General features: G+C 36.8%; 1 protein-coding gene across 2 annotated transcripts in view; it reads left to right on the top strand.

Annotated features, from left to right (window-relative positions):
* LOC115216471 (polypeptide N-acetylgalactosaminyltransferase 11) overlaps nucleotides 1-12,725 on the top strand; it is a 39,525-nt gene extending 26,800 nt beyond the window's left edge. For both annotated transcript variants that reach the window (XM_036506373.1, XM_029785835.2), the window contains 5 exons: nucleotides 2,494-2,628; nucleotides 4,973-5,059; nucleotides 7,648-7,758; nucleotides 9,763-9,909; nucleotides 10,395-12,725. In XM_036506373.1, coding sequence (XP_036362266.1) covers nucleotides 2,494-2,628; nucleotides 4,973-5,059; nucleotides 7,648-7,758; nucleotides 9,763-9,909; nucleotides 10,395-10,538 — 624 coding nt within the window. In that variant the 3' untranslated portion in view covers nucleotides 10,539-12,725. The remainder of the gene's footprint in view (nucleotides 1-2,493; nucleotides 2,629-4,972; nucleotides 5,060-7,647; nucleotides 7,759-9,762; nucleotides 9,910-10,394) is intronic.
* Nucleotides 12,726-14,082: the final 1,357 nt, after the last annotated feature.

Raw genomic sequence — 14,082 nt, 5'->3', positions numbered from 1 at the left:
CACATTATAAGCAGTTCTGGATCATAAGTGTCTGGAAAGTTAGTGTTCAATTTCTGTGCAATCTACTCAGAAGGCTTTGGTCAGCATGGGGCTATAGCAAAAGACACTTACCCAAGGTTTCACAAAGTGGAACTGAACCCAAAACATTGTTGTTGGGAAGAAAACTTCTTATCACACAGCCATGTCTGCAACTATTATATCTGTACTTTTTATAATCGTTACTACTACTTCTACTGCTGGTGCTGGTGCTAATACTACTACTCCTACTACTATTATTATACCCACCTCCTTTTGGGGAATTTTAATTATTTAATTGTATTGTTAATTGCCATTGTTATTTTATTGTTTACTTGATTTTTGTGTTAAGCCCCACATGTCCCTAGTTTTGTATTGTCCCTCTCTTTACTCTTTTACTTGTTTCAGTCATTTGACTGTGGCCATGCTGGAGCACCGCCTTTAGTTGAGCAAATTGACCCCAGGACTTATTCTTTGTAAGCCTAGCACATATTCTATCGGTCTCTTTTGCCGAACCGCTAGGTTATGGGGACATAAACACACCAGCATCGGTTGTCAAGCGATGTTGGGGGGACAAACACAGACACACAAACATATACATACACATACATATATATATATATATATGCATATATATGATGAGCCTCCTTTGGCCTCCATCTACCAAATCCACTCAAGGCCTTGGTCAGCCCGAGGCTAAAGTAGAAGACACTTGCCCAAGGTACCACACAGTGGGACTGAACCCGGAACCGTGTAGTTGGTAAGCGAGAGTACTAGAGTTGATGGTATCGACTAACTCCATCACTTCAGAATGACTGGCCTAGTACCTAAATTAGAAATTATTATTTTTAGTTTTAAACTTTTGAGTGGAGTTAGTAAAATATGCTAAATTGTTAATTTCATATTGTGTGTGTGTGTGTGTGTGTTTCTGTTTTTACAACAATTTCATTGCTTCAATTTTGTGTGTTGTCATACATCTTATTCCTGAATAAGCATAAGGTATGGGCTGAATTTAAACCTAGAACCTTCAGATGAGGCCTAAGACAATGTACAAGGTGGGTCAGAATTCATGACTCACTTGTTAGTTATATTTATTGATATGCATGTAAGCACACAAATGTACAAAGTTAATGAATGCACTGTTTAGTTAAATCAGGTATCCATTTCATGATCAACTGGGCTTCCTTCTGCTGCAAGACAGGCTTATATCTTTATTGAAACGTTTTGACATGCTTTACAACACATGTCTACTGGGATTGTTTCACATTCTTGGATAATAACTTGTTTAAGATGTTCAAGACTGTTAATCTTCTGACAATAGACACGGTCTTTTGGATAACCCCACAATAAAAGTCTGGTGGTGTTAAATCAGGTGAGTGAAGCGACCACTGCACAGGCCCTCACCTTCCAATCCAACAATCAATTTTGTTCAGCCAGTCACAGACAGCCAGTGAATAACGTGGGGGAGTAACATCCTGCTGCCACCATAATTCTACAAAGTCTTCTTGTTCCTTTAACTTAGGGAGAACTTGGTTTTGTAAAAGTTTCAGATATGTGACCCCATTTATGCCACCTTCAATAAAGAATGGCCCCATGAGTCCGTTGTTACTCACACCTGCCCACACCATTATGTGGTCATACTCAATCATAATTTGAAGACTTTCTTGTCTCCAGTACATACAGTTATGCTGAACAACACTCCCTGAAATATAAAATTTTGACTCATCAGTCCAGGCATGTTCTTCCAATGTTGGGTCATCATTCAACTTGTCCAGCCATTCTTCTGCAAACTGCAAGTGATGCTCTGGATCATCTTCCACTAATCCATGAATCAAACAAGGGGTATAAGGATACAGTTTCATATGGAGCAAGCATCTTAAAGAAGTCCTTGAAATGTTCAGAAGATCTGATAAAGATCTTTGATGACTTGGATTTTTGTGAAGAATTGTCTAACTCGGTTCTCAAGCATTCTTTATGTTCATTTGTTCAAACAGATCTTGGTCATCCTGGTCTTTTGGGGTCCACAATACTACCTGTTTCATCAAATAACTTATTAATCCTAGCAACAGTCTTTCTCGTAGGTGCCGGTGGCCCATAAGCTGCTTCCATTACTCTGCAGACTTCAGTGATGTCCATTTTAGCATATAATCTCACACATTGAACATATTTCTCCAAGCTTAGCAAAGGATGTGCCATGAGGGTTAATCAAATTCTGAAAAAAAATTTTTAAATCTGTTAGATTAAGAAATAAAATATTACAATAACAATAAAATAAGCATATTAAAAAATATAACTAATAAGTGAGTCATGAATTCTGGCCCACCCTGTACATATTTAGAAATGGGAACTTGACAATGGTTAGAGATAAAAGCAATTGAAACATGGAAAGTGAAACACAAAGGATGAAGTTAAATGTTTGGAAAGCTTCAATTAGTGTTATTCTTGTTATTAATGTTTTTATTATATTATTTCCAAAAGAAATTCTTCTTCAAGACTAATCCTGGAGCCCGCAACAATGTAAACTATGGAGACATTTCTGAAAGACTGTCTCTGAGAAAATCTTTAGAGTGCCATTCCTTCAAATGGTATTTAGAAAATGTCTATCCAGAACAGGTAAGTGTTTTTGTACCTTTTAGCACTGAATTCTTGTGCCAACACAATAACTGTTATTTAATAGTAATTCATAGTATGATACATTATCTGCTAATAGTTAGTAATAGTCTTATCTGGGGTAGGCAAAAAGGTAGTCATTTCATTTCATTTCATTTGAGTTTGAGTCCATGCTCAGGCCAAGTCGAAGACTCCACCCTCAGAGTCTGGTGTGATTGCCAGGTTGTATTTTCTGTTTAATTTTGACATGTGTAGGAGCGAGTTTGAGTCAGTTTGTGCTCGTTGTGTATATCCTGGGAGATGGGGTTCATCTCTAATGGTGCTTAAGTATCTATCCAGCTGCAATTTGAATGATTCCACACTGCATCCTGATAGATTTCTGACATGTACCGGAATGGAGTTGAATAGTTGTGCTCCTCGAACCAATTTGATTTATTCTTTTACTATGCTGGGGTAGTTACACAGGTGGTATTAGTCAGTTTGGTTTATTCTTTTACTATACCACCTGTGTAACTGCCCCAGTTACACAGGTATTAGATCTGTTTGGCAAGCACACTTTCTTCTATTCGCTGCACCATGCTGCAAAGGATAATATTGGACCTTTCTGTGCTTAACCATCATTCAATACATTCTAACTGTCTTTCCTATAGGATGCCTAAATAATGAGATAGCATTGAGTTTGTTCGTATCTGATATACCCCCACCATCACCCTTTCTGTACTACAAGCCATGACCCCCACTCTCAAACCATTTGTTGTTGACATCCATCATTCTCTATTGCTATGATGTATCACTCTTTTCTATTACCCTGCATCATTTCATCTCTCTCAGAATGGCAAGCATGTTGCTCTTCCGTTACTGCCCCTCTACCACCATCACATCCCAAACATTCTGTTTCTTCCCATCATGTGCTCACTCTACTCACCCACTCAACCTGGTCCATCACCACTCTTTCTTCTTTTCATTCTCTCTTCCTCTCACTAAATTGAACAGTTATCACGGGGTCTTTAGTTTTGCCAAGGGTATGACGACTTCTACTATTGGCACCACTATAAAATTTATCCACTGCTCTCTACACAATGGTTACAGAAGGCATTCAGCTACAGAAACCAAAATTGAAACATACAAGCAAGATGTAGTCCTCCAACTCAACTTGGAGAGCATTAATATCAAAGAACTGACTCAAAATATATATAATGACTTTCAAGATTTTTATTGCATTTTACTGCCTACAATCTCTAAAACTAAATGCAATTCGGTCAAGGCTGAAATTCCTAATTATAGGTTTGCTTGATCAGGGCTAACTTTAGGTTAAACAATAATAATATTAAGCATAATTAAATCTCAGAATGAGATTGAAACAGTAATCGCTCGATAATGTAAAGTATAGAAGCCATCTTATCATGGCTAACCACATTGGGGAGGGGGTGTTACTGTAGCTTTATAGCCCCAAGAGATCTTCGTCTCTAGCTGGCTTTAGACACAATATCTGTGTCCTAGCCAGCTAGAGACAAAGATCTCTTGGGGCTATAAAGCTACAGTAACACCCCCTCCCCAATGTGGTTAGCCATGATAAGATGGCTTCTATACTTTACAATTAATAATATTATTTGAAAGAAATTAGTAAAGGATCCTCTATGTAGTTACTTCGCCTGCTAGAAATAGCAGCTAAATTTCTCTAAAGCCTTGTTCTACTAACTCAAAAATGGAAACTTTTGGATAATGTAGTACAGGATACACTATTTCTGAAAAAGAAAAAAAAGAGACAAGATGGTCATATTTGAATACTTTTGATCAGGCTTAACTTGGGATAAACATCAACTATATTTGAATCATCAACATCATCATCATCACCATCATTTAGCATCCGCTTTCCATGCTGGCATGGGTTGGACGGTTCAACTGGGGTCTGGGAAGCCAGAAGTTTGCACCAAGGCCCAGTCTGATCTGGCAATGTTTCTATGGCTGGATGCCCCCCTTCCTAACGCCAACCACTCCATGAGTGTAGTGGGTGCTTTTTACGTGCCAGACAAGGCTGGCAAACGGCCACGATCAGATGGTGCTTTTTACGTGCCACTGGCACGGAGGCCAGGCAAGGCTGGCAACGGCCACGATCGGATGGTGCCTTTTAAATGCCACCGGCACGGAGGCCAGTCAGGGCGGCGCTGACAACGGCCATGTTCGGATGGTTCTCTTATGTGCCACCGGCACTGGTATCACAGCTACAATTTCCATTGATGTTGATCAAATATATTATTACATACTGAGTTGCAATTGTTTCTTACTCTAAGTTACTGTTTGATTGAGGTATTTATATATTTATCCTGTTTGTCATTTTTCCTAATAGATCCTGCCAGATTCTGGTAAAAAATCACCCTTTCTTTTAAATATACCAGTCCATGCAAGACCTCTGAAGCCAAAAGCTGTTGACAAGGTATGTGGTTGTATTGAATAAATGACGAATTTCTCTTGATTCATTGCCTGGTCCTGTGTCCCTTTAGCTGTATGCTTTCGGTTGCAAGCATTTGGTCTAAGTTACTGATGTAAAGATAATTTCCTCACTTCCTCCGACCAGTCATAAAAGTTCTAACAAAAGTCAAAGGTTCTGCCCGCTTTCTCACCAAGCCATTAAAAAAAAAAACCATTGCAACATAAGAAAACAAATATTTAAATGAGAACAAAAGTTATTTCTGTCATTAGCACATTTTGGTAAAGTAGTTGGGTTAATTTAATAAAACTCCGATTTTGGTTGATTTGATTTAATAAAACTTGGTATTTAAATCCATACTAATGTCATTGCTAAACTCTTTGACAGTTCTTAGCAGCCCTCACCCCCCTTGGTAAGTGATGGGGAGAGCGAGTCATCTTGAAAGATGCCTTACATGATGTTAATACTTATTCCATTACGATTGTACATTATTTACATTTAACAGATATCTGTCCTCATCTTGTTTATTGTTAACCCAATGTTTCGGCTGATATACCCTCCAGCCTTCATCAGGTGTCTTGGGGAAATTTTGAACCTGGGTTCTCATTCCTAAGGTATTTTTCGATGTTGTTGTTGTTGCTGTTGTTGTTGTTGTTGTTGACGACGACGACCAGCGACCGAGACCTTTGGAAATATGCTGTACGTGAGAAGACCAGGCAGGACAAGTGAGCCCAGCCCACTTATGAATGCCTTTCCTCCCTTGGACACAAAGACCTGTTGAGGCAAGCGAAGTCGATATACAACCTCATCCAACGACAGGCACCCATGCCAACCCCTTTTGCTTGCGAAGACATGTTGGGGCAAGCGAAATCGAAATCGAACTGAACCAGCCAGGATCCCTGTTCTGGTGGTACGTAAAAAGCACTATCCGACTCGTGGCCGATGCCAGCGCCGCCTCCACTGGCTTCCGTGCCGGTGGCACGTAAAATACACCAATCCAACCGTACGACAGGCACCCATGCCAACCCCCTTTGCTTGCGAAGACATGTTGGGGCAATCGAAATCGAATTGAACCAGCCAGGATCCCTGGTCTGGTGGTACGTAAAAAGCACTATCCGACTCGTGGCCGATGCCAGCGCCGCCTCCAGTGGCTTCCGTGCCGGTGGCACATAAAATACACCAATCCGACCGTGGCCGTTGCCAGCCTCGCCTGGCACCTGTGCAGGTGGCACGTAAAAAGCACCCACTACACTCACAGAGTGGTTGGCGTTAGGAAGGGCATCCAGCTGTAGAAACATTGCCAGATAAGACTGGAGCCTGGTGCAGCCTTCTGGCTTCCCAGATCCCCGGTCGAACTGTCCAACCCATGCTAGCATGGAGAACGGACGTTAAACGATGATGATGATGATGATGATGATTATTATTACTCAGGTCACTGCCTGGAATCGAACTCGGAATCTTGGGGTTAGTAGCTCGCACTCTTAACCACTATGCCATATGCCTGTGACGTAGTGGTTAACAGCATGGGCTACTAACACCAAGATTCCAAGTTCGATTCCAGGCAGTTACCTGAAAAATAATACTAATAATAATAACAACAACATCGAAAAATACCTCAAAAATGAGAACCCAGGTTCAAAATTTCCCCATGACACCTGATGAAGGCTGGAGAGTATATCAGCCGAAACATTGTGTTGACAACAAACAAGATGAGGACAAATATCCGCCAAATGTAAATAATATACATAATTCCTCATCTCTTGAATATAGAACTCCATTACGATTGTTTAGAAAAGATGTATGTATCATTTGTATATTGTAAGTAGTATTAAGACATTAATTCTGCGGGTTTTCTATCATGAATTTTTGGTAGTAAGTAGATCGATCCTTCTGTTAGCCAGGCAAGTATTTGTTCACATTCTATCCAGTTGACTTCAGCATTAAACTCTTATCCATTGCTTCATATCTTCTTCCAAAACTCTTCCACCGCCTCAATTTTGGATCGTTCTTTTACCCATATCTATTTTTGCCAATTTCCTTATAAAACTTCTTAGCATTGGTTTTGAATATTTTGTTTTGACGATAGAATTTGCTTCTTTTATCATGCCTTCTAACCTGTAGCTGTGTATAGTTTCAACAGTTTCTTAGCCACAGGAAGAGTTATAAGATCTTTGATTTTATATTTTTGCTTGATTTTTCCAATTTTTCTTGTTTTGACATTTACTCCTCTAGAACATCTATTACATCTCACCAGCACAGGTGTCTTTTACATGTGACCGGCACAGGTGCCTGTTACATGTCACTGGCATGGGTGCTTTTATCTGACGGAGTAGGATATAACATAGTCACCTGTATAGTTAATCAGCTTTTCCATGAGGTAGTCATATCCAATGATTGGTGTAGCAGCATTATAGTCAACTGCTACAAAGATAAAGTTGACGCCTTAGACTGAATATTTTAACTGTAGCAAAACTTTGTAAAGTGAAACAAAAGAATTCTGTTGCCAGGATATGAACTGTCTCAGACTATAAGTCCAGCATAGTCTACTGTAATAGCTTTGCTAATGTTTATAACATTTTTCATTTTATTTGCAGATTGTACATATTGCATCAGGCTTATGTATTCAGTCAGCTCAGGAAATATATACTAAGCATTCAAAGCTGATTTTAGCTAAATGTGATTCCAACTCCAAAATAAAGAAGCAGGTTTGTATATTCTGTGATTACTCCAAAATTGTCATTTGTATACCATATTAGAGTTGATTTATTGTTGATGTTCTGTTGTGATTTGCTACCAAATTTCTAAGCCAGGATTCAAAACTGAATCCACATTTTCCTACAAGTCCTCTGCCTGTTATTCTTGCTTGTTGCACTAGGAAATTTATGAAAGTGAACTGATCTCTTAGCCTTTCTCAAGTCATACATGGATCAAAACTTATACAGAGGAAAAAATCAGTTGTTTAGCCTGACCTAGTTTCATTAGGAAGGATATAAATAAGCAAACCCAAATCATTTCTACCTCTTTTGGTCGTAAGGCCTCTGGCCAAAGAGCATCTGTCTTTCTTTTCCTTTCTTCCAGTCCTGATGGAGGAAGCACCTTTATGCAAAGGACTTTGCAGCTTTTACTTTCTACTTGGCTAGAATCACTCTCTCTAGTAGTCACCCACAGACGAATTTACTATCTACACAAGTAATATGTATACAACTACTTCTATAAGAAGTTGTCTTCTACATTGTAACAATAATAACAATATAAATAAAAGACCATTTCAACTAACAATATCTTTCATTCAATGCATACTAACATTACATTTGATTATTATAATTGGTGACTTCCATTGTTTATAAACCATTAAAATTAGATCTTAATTTTAACTGTTATGAATTGGTGACTAACATTTATTAATCATTACAGTCCCATAAAGAAATTAATCATACCCTTAGTCATATAAGTCATTCCATGGCATTTCTGCCAATATTTTTCTTCTCAGTCTTGAGCTTTCTTTATGGATTCCAATAATCACATTCCATTGAGTCTCTTCTAGGCTACTCTCTTTTCCTTTTACCTTCTATTTTTCAAAACATTATTGCAGTTTCAAGTGAACAAGCTTTTCTACAGATACACCTAAACCACTGCACCTTTCTGTATTTTGCCTTTCTCTCTTCCAAACCAATGCATATTAAATATTCTAAAGCCGACTGTTTGGTCTAGTAACTCTTTTACATAATGTTAATGTCAAGAATTCTGCAAAATATCTAATTTTTAATTCTGACGTTGATGTTAGTCAGAGATACACTTATACTATTAGTTTATCAAGATTTTCCTGCTTGTATAGTGTCCCATGGCCTCATAGATTATTGGATCACCAGTCAGAACATTGTCTTTATGTTGGGACTCAAAGGTAAAAATACTAGAGTATTTCCTATTGTTTCTCTAGGCCTATGAGTAATTTTGATCTTTACACTACGAACTAGTGAAACAATTGTCAAAGTCTTTACTGCTTACACCACTGTGCTGTGACATGTTATGGTACCTGTTTACAGCTAAATTGATTGTGTTACTGAGAATTATGCCAGGGATATTGTGAAACATTATTGATAGGATACAAACTGTAAGCTTTTAGGTCATCAGGGTGATGCCCTTTTGACTTCTTATTTTTATCATAAATGAGGAAGTTTTGTTCTCTGTAAATACAGTACACTTGAGCATACACATGTACACAAAGAGTCAGACACATTTCCATACATTTATAAATACAAGCACCTACAACAAATATCTGAGTTAGTTGACTGCTTGTTACTCACCTTTTTATTTATGTTGGGTCCATTTCAAAAGTGACTTATTTATCAGTGAATACCATTGGTTACCAGAATTCACTTCTGTAAACAATGGGAGCACTCTAAAATTGGATGTTTCAGTAGCATGTTGTATTGAGTGCATTTGCAATGATGAGTGTAATTAGGAGAGGATTATGCTTCAGATGTGCCATAGAGGCAAGTTTTCATTGGTGCCCTTATACCTCGATGTGTTAAGGGACTCACCACTATGCATTTAATAAATGTGTTAATCTTTCAGGTTCAGACCTTACAGGTGTTTTGGATTTATGAAAGATATAAATTATAAAAACTTAACCAGTTTTCTTGTTCATTATTTGATGCTCTATATTTTTTTTGTACAATTTTACATCCATTATATATATTAATTTGCAGCAATGGTATCAAACATTTGATAATGAACTGAAATTAGCTAATAAGTTATGTCTGGAAATCAATGATGTTGGATTCAAGAAAAGCTTTCCAAGGTTAATGAAATGTCATAATAGTAGAGGAACTCAAGAATGGATGTGGTTCAATTCAGTAAGTCTATTAGTTTTAATAAATGTGTTAATCTTTCAGATTCAGACCTTACAGGTGTGTTGGTCTAAACAGACCAGTTAGCCTGACAGATCTGAAAGATGTGTTTAATGAAGCCTGGGAGATATATTGGTCAAGTGAATCTAATAGATATGTTGGTTTAATGACCAGTCTAATCAAATGATTTACTTTCATGTCAATCTCAAAGCATATTCAATTTTAAAACCCCTGTCTTTTAAGTGTGTCAGACATGGAAAATACCTAGGTTTTATCTTGTGTAAAATGTTTTTTTTAAATCGAATCCTTTTTTTTTTATTAGTTGAACAAATATTGAAATGTTTAATCATTTATTTTGTATTTAAAAAAATAATAAATCACAGCTTAAAATATCTTCTTTATTTACAATTAATTTAAATTAGTTATTTAATTTATATTCAAAACATAAAAAACAAAATTAATAATATATTTCGAATTTTTCTTATTTCCAGTCTGCACCATCAATGCTGTACAATGAAGCCAGTGGTAAATGTCTTTCTGCTAACCCCAACAAAAGTATTCCATACTTGGAACTCAACATCTGTGATAACCAAAACCCAAACATGAAATTTGCTTTTGGTTTCCTAATTGATTAACAAATTTTTGTCATTTTTTTTATATTTCTTAAAAATCATGATTTTAAAAATCTGGTCACAATTACTTCATATTTTCCTAAATTTTATATTTTTGCATCCTTTTACTTTTTCAGTCATTGGACTGCAGCTATGCTAGTGCACTGCCTTGAAGGGTTTAGACTAACAAATAAACCCCAGTATTTTTTTTTTTTAGTTTAGTATTTATTTTCTTTGTCTCTTAATGCTAAACATAACCAAAGCAACATTGGTTATCAAATGGTGATGAGAAACAAACTCAAAGGTACACACACACACATAGGGAAAAGAAGTTGAAAATACAATTTGAGTGTATTAGGTAGTTTGTTTTTAAGGCTTAGCCAGTTTCACAGATTTTTCTAGTTTTCAGTAGTTAAGTGAGATTGAAAGACATGGGGCTATGTCACAACTGTTATGGTTCTGACTGGAGTTCAAAAATTTTGTTGTTTTAACAGAGAGAACATGGCTTGAATTAGTATGTGTTTAGGATACAATTTGATTGGCAAAGGATGGTCACATGATTAGATTTTAACATTTTTGTGAGTTCCCCACTACATACATATATTAATGTCATGTAACAGTATTTTTAGTGCCATAAGTTATGGCTAAAAGAGTTGAGTAAATGTGCCTAGAGACTTGTGTCTAGGGAATTGCATCAGCTTTATTAAAGACATATGTGCAAAAAATAGGTCCGCCAAATTCCAAGTCTTCCCACTTTACCTGTGTTCAGTCAATACCATAGATCAAACACAAATAAACAAAGGAAATATATTCATACAAAAATACAAATCAAGACTGAATAAACTTTAACCCTTTCAACTACTCATGCACAAACTCACTTGACATTGAATTCACACAATTAATAACCTAAACTTTGGATACAGTCATGACTTTTTCTCACATGGCACTAACACAAAAAATGTATGTTTACATGCATATGTACAAATCATAACCATTTAGCCACTGGAATACATACAAACAACTTCTATCCATGCTACCATTTGACAGATTACATTTAGAGAGCCCTGATTGTTTTGGACTGTCAGTAGACACATTCATTTAACCATGTCAGCCATAACTTACATCATCAAAAATAGTGTCACATGACATTAATACATTTCTAAGCCTAATCACATTATCATCCTTTACCAATCAAATTGTATCCTAAACAGATACTAAATTGAGCCAGGCTCTCTCTATAAAATCAAGAGAATTTTCAAACTCCAGTCAGAAGCAAGACAGTTGTGGTGTAACCCCATATCTTTCTATTTCACTTAACTTCTGAAAATCAGAAAAATCTGTGAAACCAGTCAAGCCTTTAAAAATACTCGTAGCGCATTTTCAACTTCTTGTTTCTATATTTTTACCCATATTATATATATATATCTATCTGTGTGTGTGTGTGTGTGTGTGTGTGTATATATATATATAGTTTCCATCTACCAAATTCCATTTGACAAAGGGCTATAGAAGGTGCCATGTGACTGAAACCAAAACCATGTTGTTAAGTAAGCTTGCAACTATAATATGCCTGCATTTATCTTAAGTGAAATTTTTACTGAAGTTTTTGTCATTTTTTTTATGTAATCATATAATTTTTGTTGCTTTTGAAGGAAAACTAGAAATTGCTAGCTTTCCTTCAAATTTATCTTCTATGCAAAGTGATATGAATTTTTAATGCTCTTAGTACACATGGTAGCCAAAAATCGAAATGGCAGGTAAATTCATAGCATAACTATGAAACTATTTTTATCATGTTGTTGGCTTTTCTTGTTTTGGGGATTTTTTTAAAAGCTGAATTACATCGAATTCTCATTAACACTATATTCTTTCTATAATGCTAACTGAACAATTAACTTTCTTAAGAAATTTATTTTGGAGAAGATTTTCAACTACTCAAAACCCAATGTTTAGTGTAATCTCTTTTACATTAATAGAAAGAGATATTTGGCTGTCTGCAATCTCTCACCTGTCAATCACATTGAAATATGACTTCATAGTAAAAGAAACTGACCTTCTCGTGCACTCTCACTGTTCCTGTGTTAAGTAGCTGTAGGCATGGCCCTTGCACCTATGACCCAGTAGAAAATAACAGGAAGGAGAGGGCTGCATCTCTCTAACCTGCAAGTGGAAACAAAGTTTATTTGAAGACAACCTTAAAGTGTTATTTATTGTCATTCAAGAGTTCAGTTCCTCCTCATGTAGCTCTGCCTTCTACATTTAAGACAACAAATTAGCTCCTATATATTCACTTGCATGCTTGAAAAAGCAGCCAAGTCTCCTTCAAATTATAGTTTATAATCTTAAAAAAAGGAAACATATTGCATAGCATGATTCTGGATATACCTTTGAACATAGATCTATTCATTTAGTGCTCATGACATTCATTTACTCTCTGTCATTGTTAGTTTTTACTTAACCCTTTATCATTTAAACCAACCAAATCTGGCCTAAATATTCTATGTTCTGTGTTCAAACTAGCTGATCCAGCCTCTTACACCTACCCTATTATGTCATTCTAAATATAAACAATCACATAAAAATCTCAAACCTACATTATGATTTATGATTAATTCAAAACAATATGAATAAATAAGCATTGCATTTGACAGAGTGCTAAAGAGAAAAATACCATTGTCAATCTTGACTGAAACCATGTACCTGTACTATATTATTCATTTTAAAGAGAAACAATGAAAAACTGTGGTAGTTGGTAACTATTACGCTATAACCCACTTTCTCTTTCTCATGCACAGTTCACTTATTAGCTCCCACTCTTCTTCTGCACTCCTATACAAGTCATGCAGTATAATTGTTTAATTCATTATGGTATTCAGACTAAAGTAACAAGTAGCAGAATATCCTCTCTCTATCTTTCCAGTTTTCACTTATTGCTGTTCATTGGAGACACAACTAACTATAAAGTTTATGTATATTATAGTCAACAAGACACACATGAACACAACAAAATACAAAAGATTTACAAACAGTTATATATACGAGCTGTCATCATCATCATCATTGTTTAATGTCCGCTTTCCATGCTAGCATGGGTTGGATGATTTGACTGAGGACTGGCGAACCAGATGGCTGCACCAGGCTCCAATCTTAATCTGGCAGAGTTTCTACAGCTGGATGCCCTTCCTAACGCCAACTACTCCGAGAGTGTAGTGGGTGCTTTTACATGCCAGTGACATGGGGGCCAGTCAGGCTGTACTGGCAACGACCTCGCTCGAATGTTTTTTCACATGCCACCGGCACAAATGCCAGTAAGGTGACGCTGGTAACGATCATGCTCAAATGGTACCTTTTACATGCCACCGCTCTGGCAACAATCACACTCGGATGGGGCTTGTAGCACCCCACTAGCATGGGGCACAAGTGCCAGTAAGGTGACGCTGGTAACGATCACATTTGAATGCTGGTTTTTACGTGCCACCGGCATGGAAGCCAGTTAGCCACTCTGTCAACGATCATGCTCGGATGGTGCTCTTAGCGCCCCACTAGCACAGATGCCAGTCATCAAATT

The sequence above is a fragment of the Octopus sinensis genome, linkage group LG10 (genome assembly GCF_006345805.1).
Source record: "Octopus sinensis linkage group LG10, ASM634580v1, whole genome shotgun sequence".
Classification (NCBI taxonomy): Eukaryota; Metazoa; Mollusca; class Cephalopoda; order Octopoda; family Octopodidae; genus Octopus; species Octopus sinensis.
The sequence above is the reverse complement of the archived record's forward strand: the minus strand, read 5'-3'. Positions and strand labels throughout refer to the sequence as shown.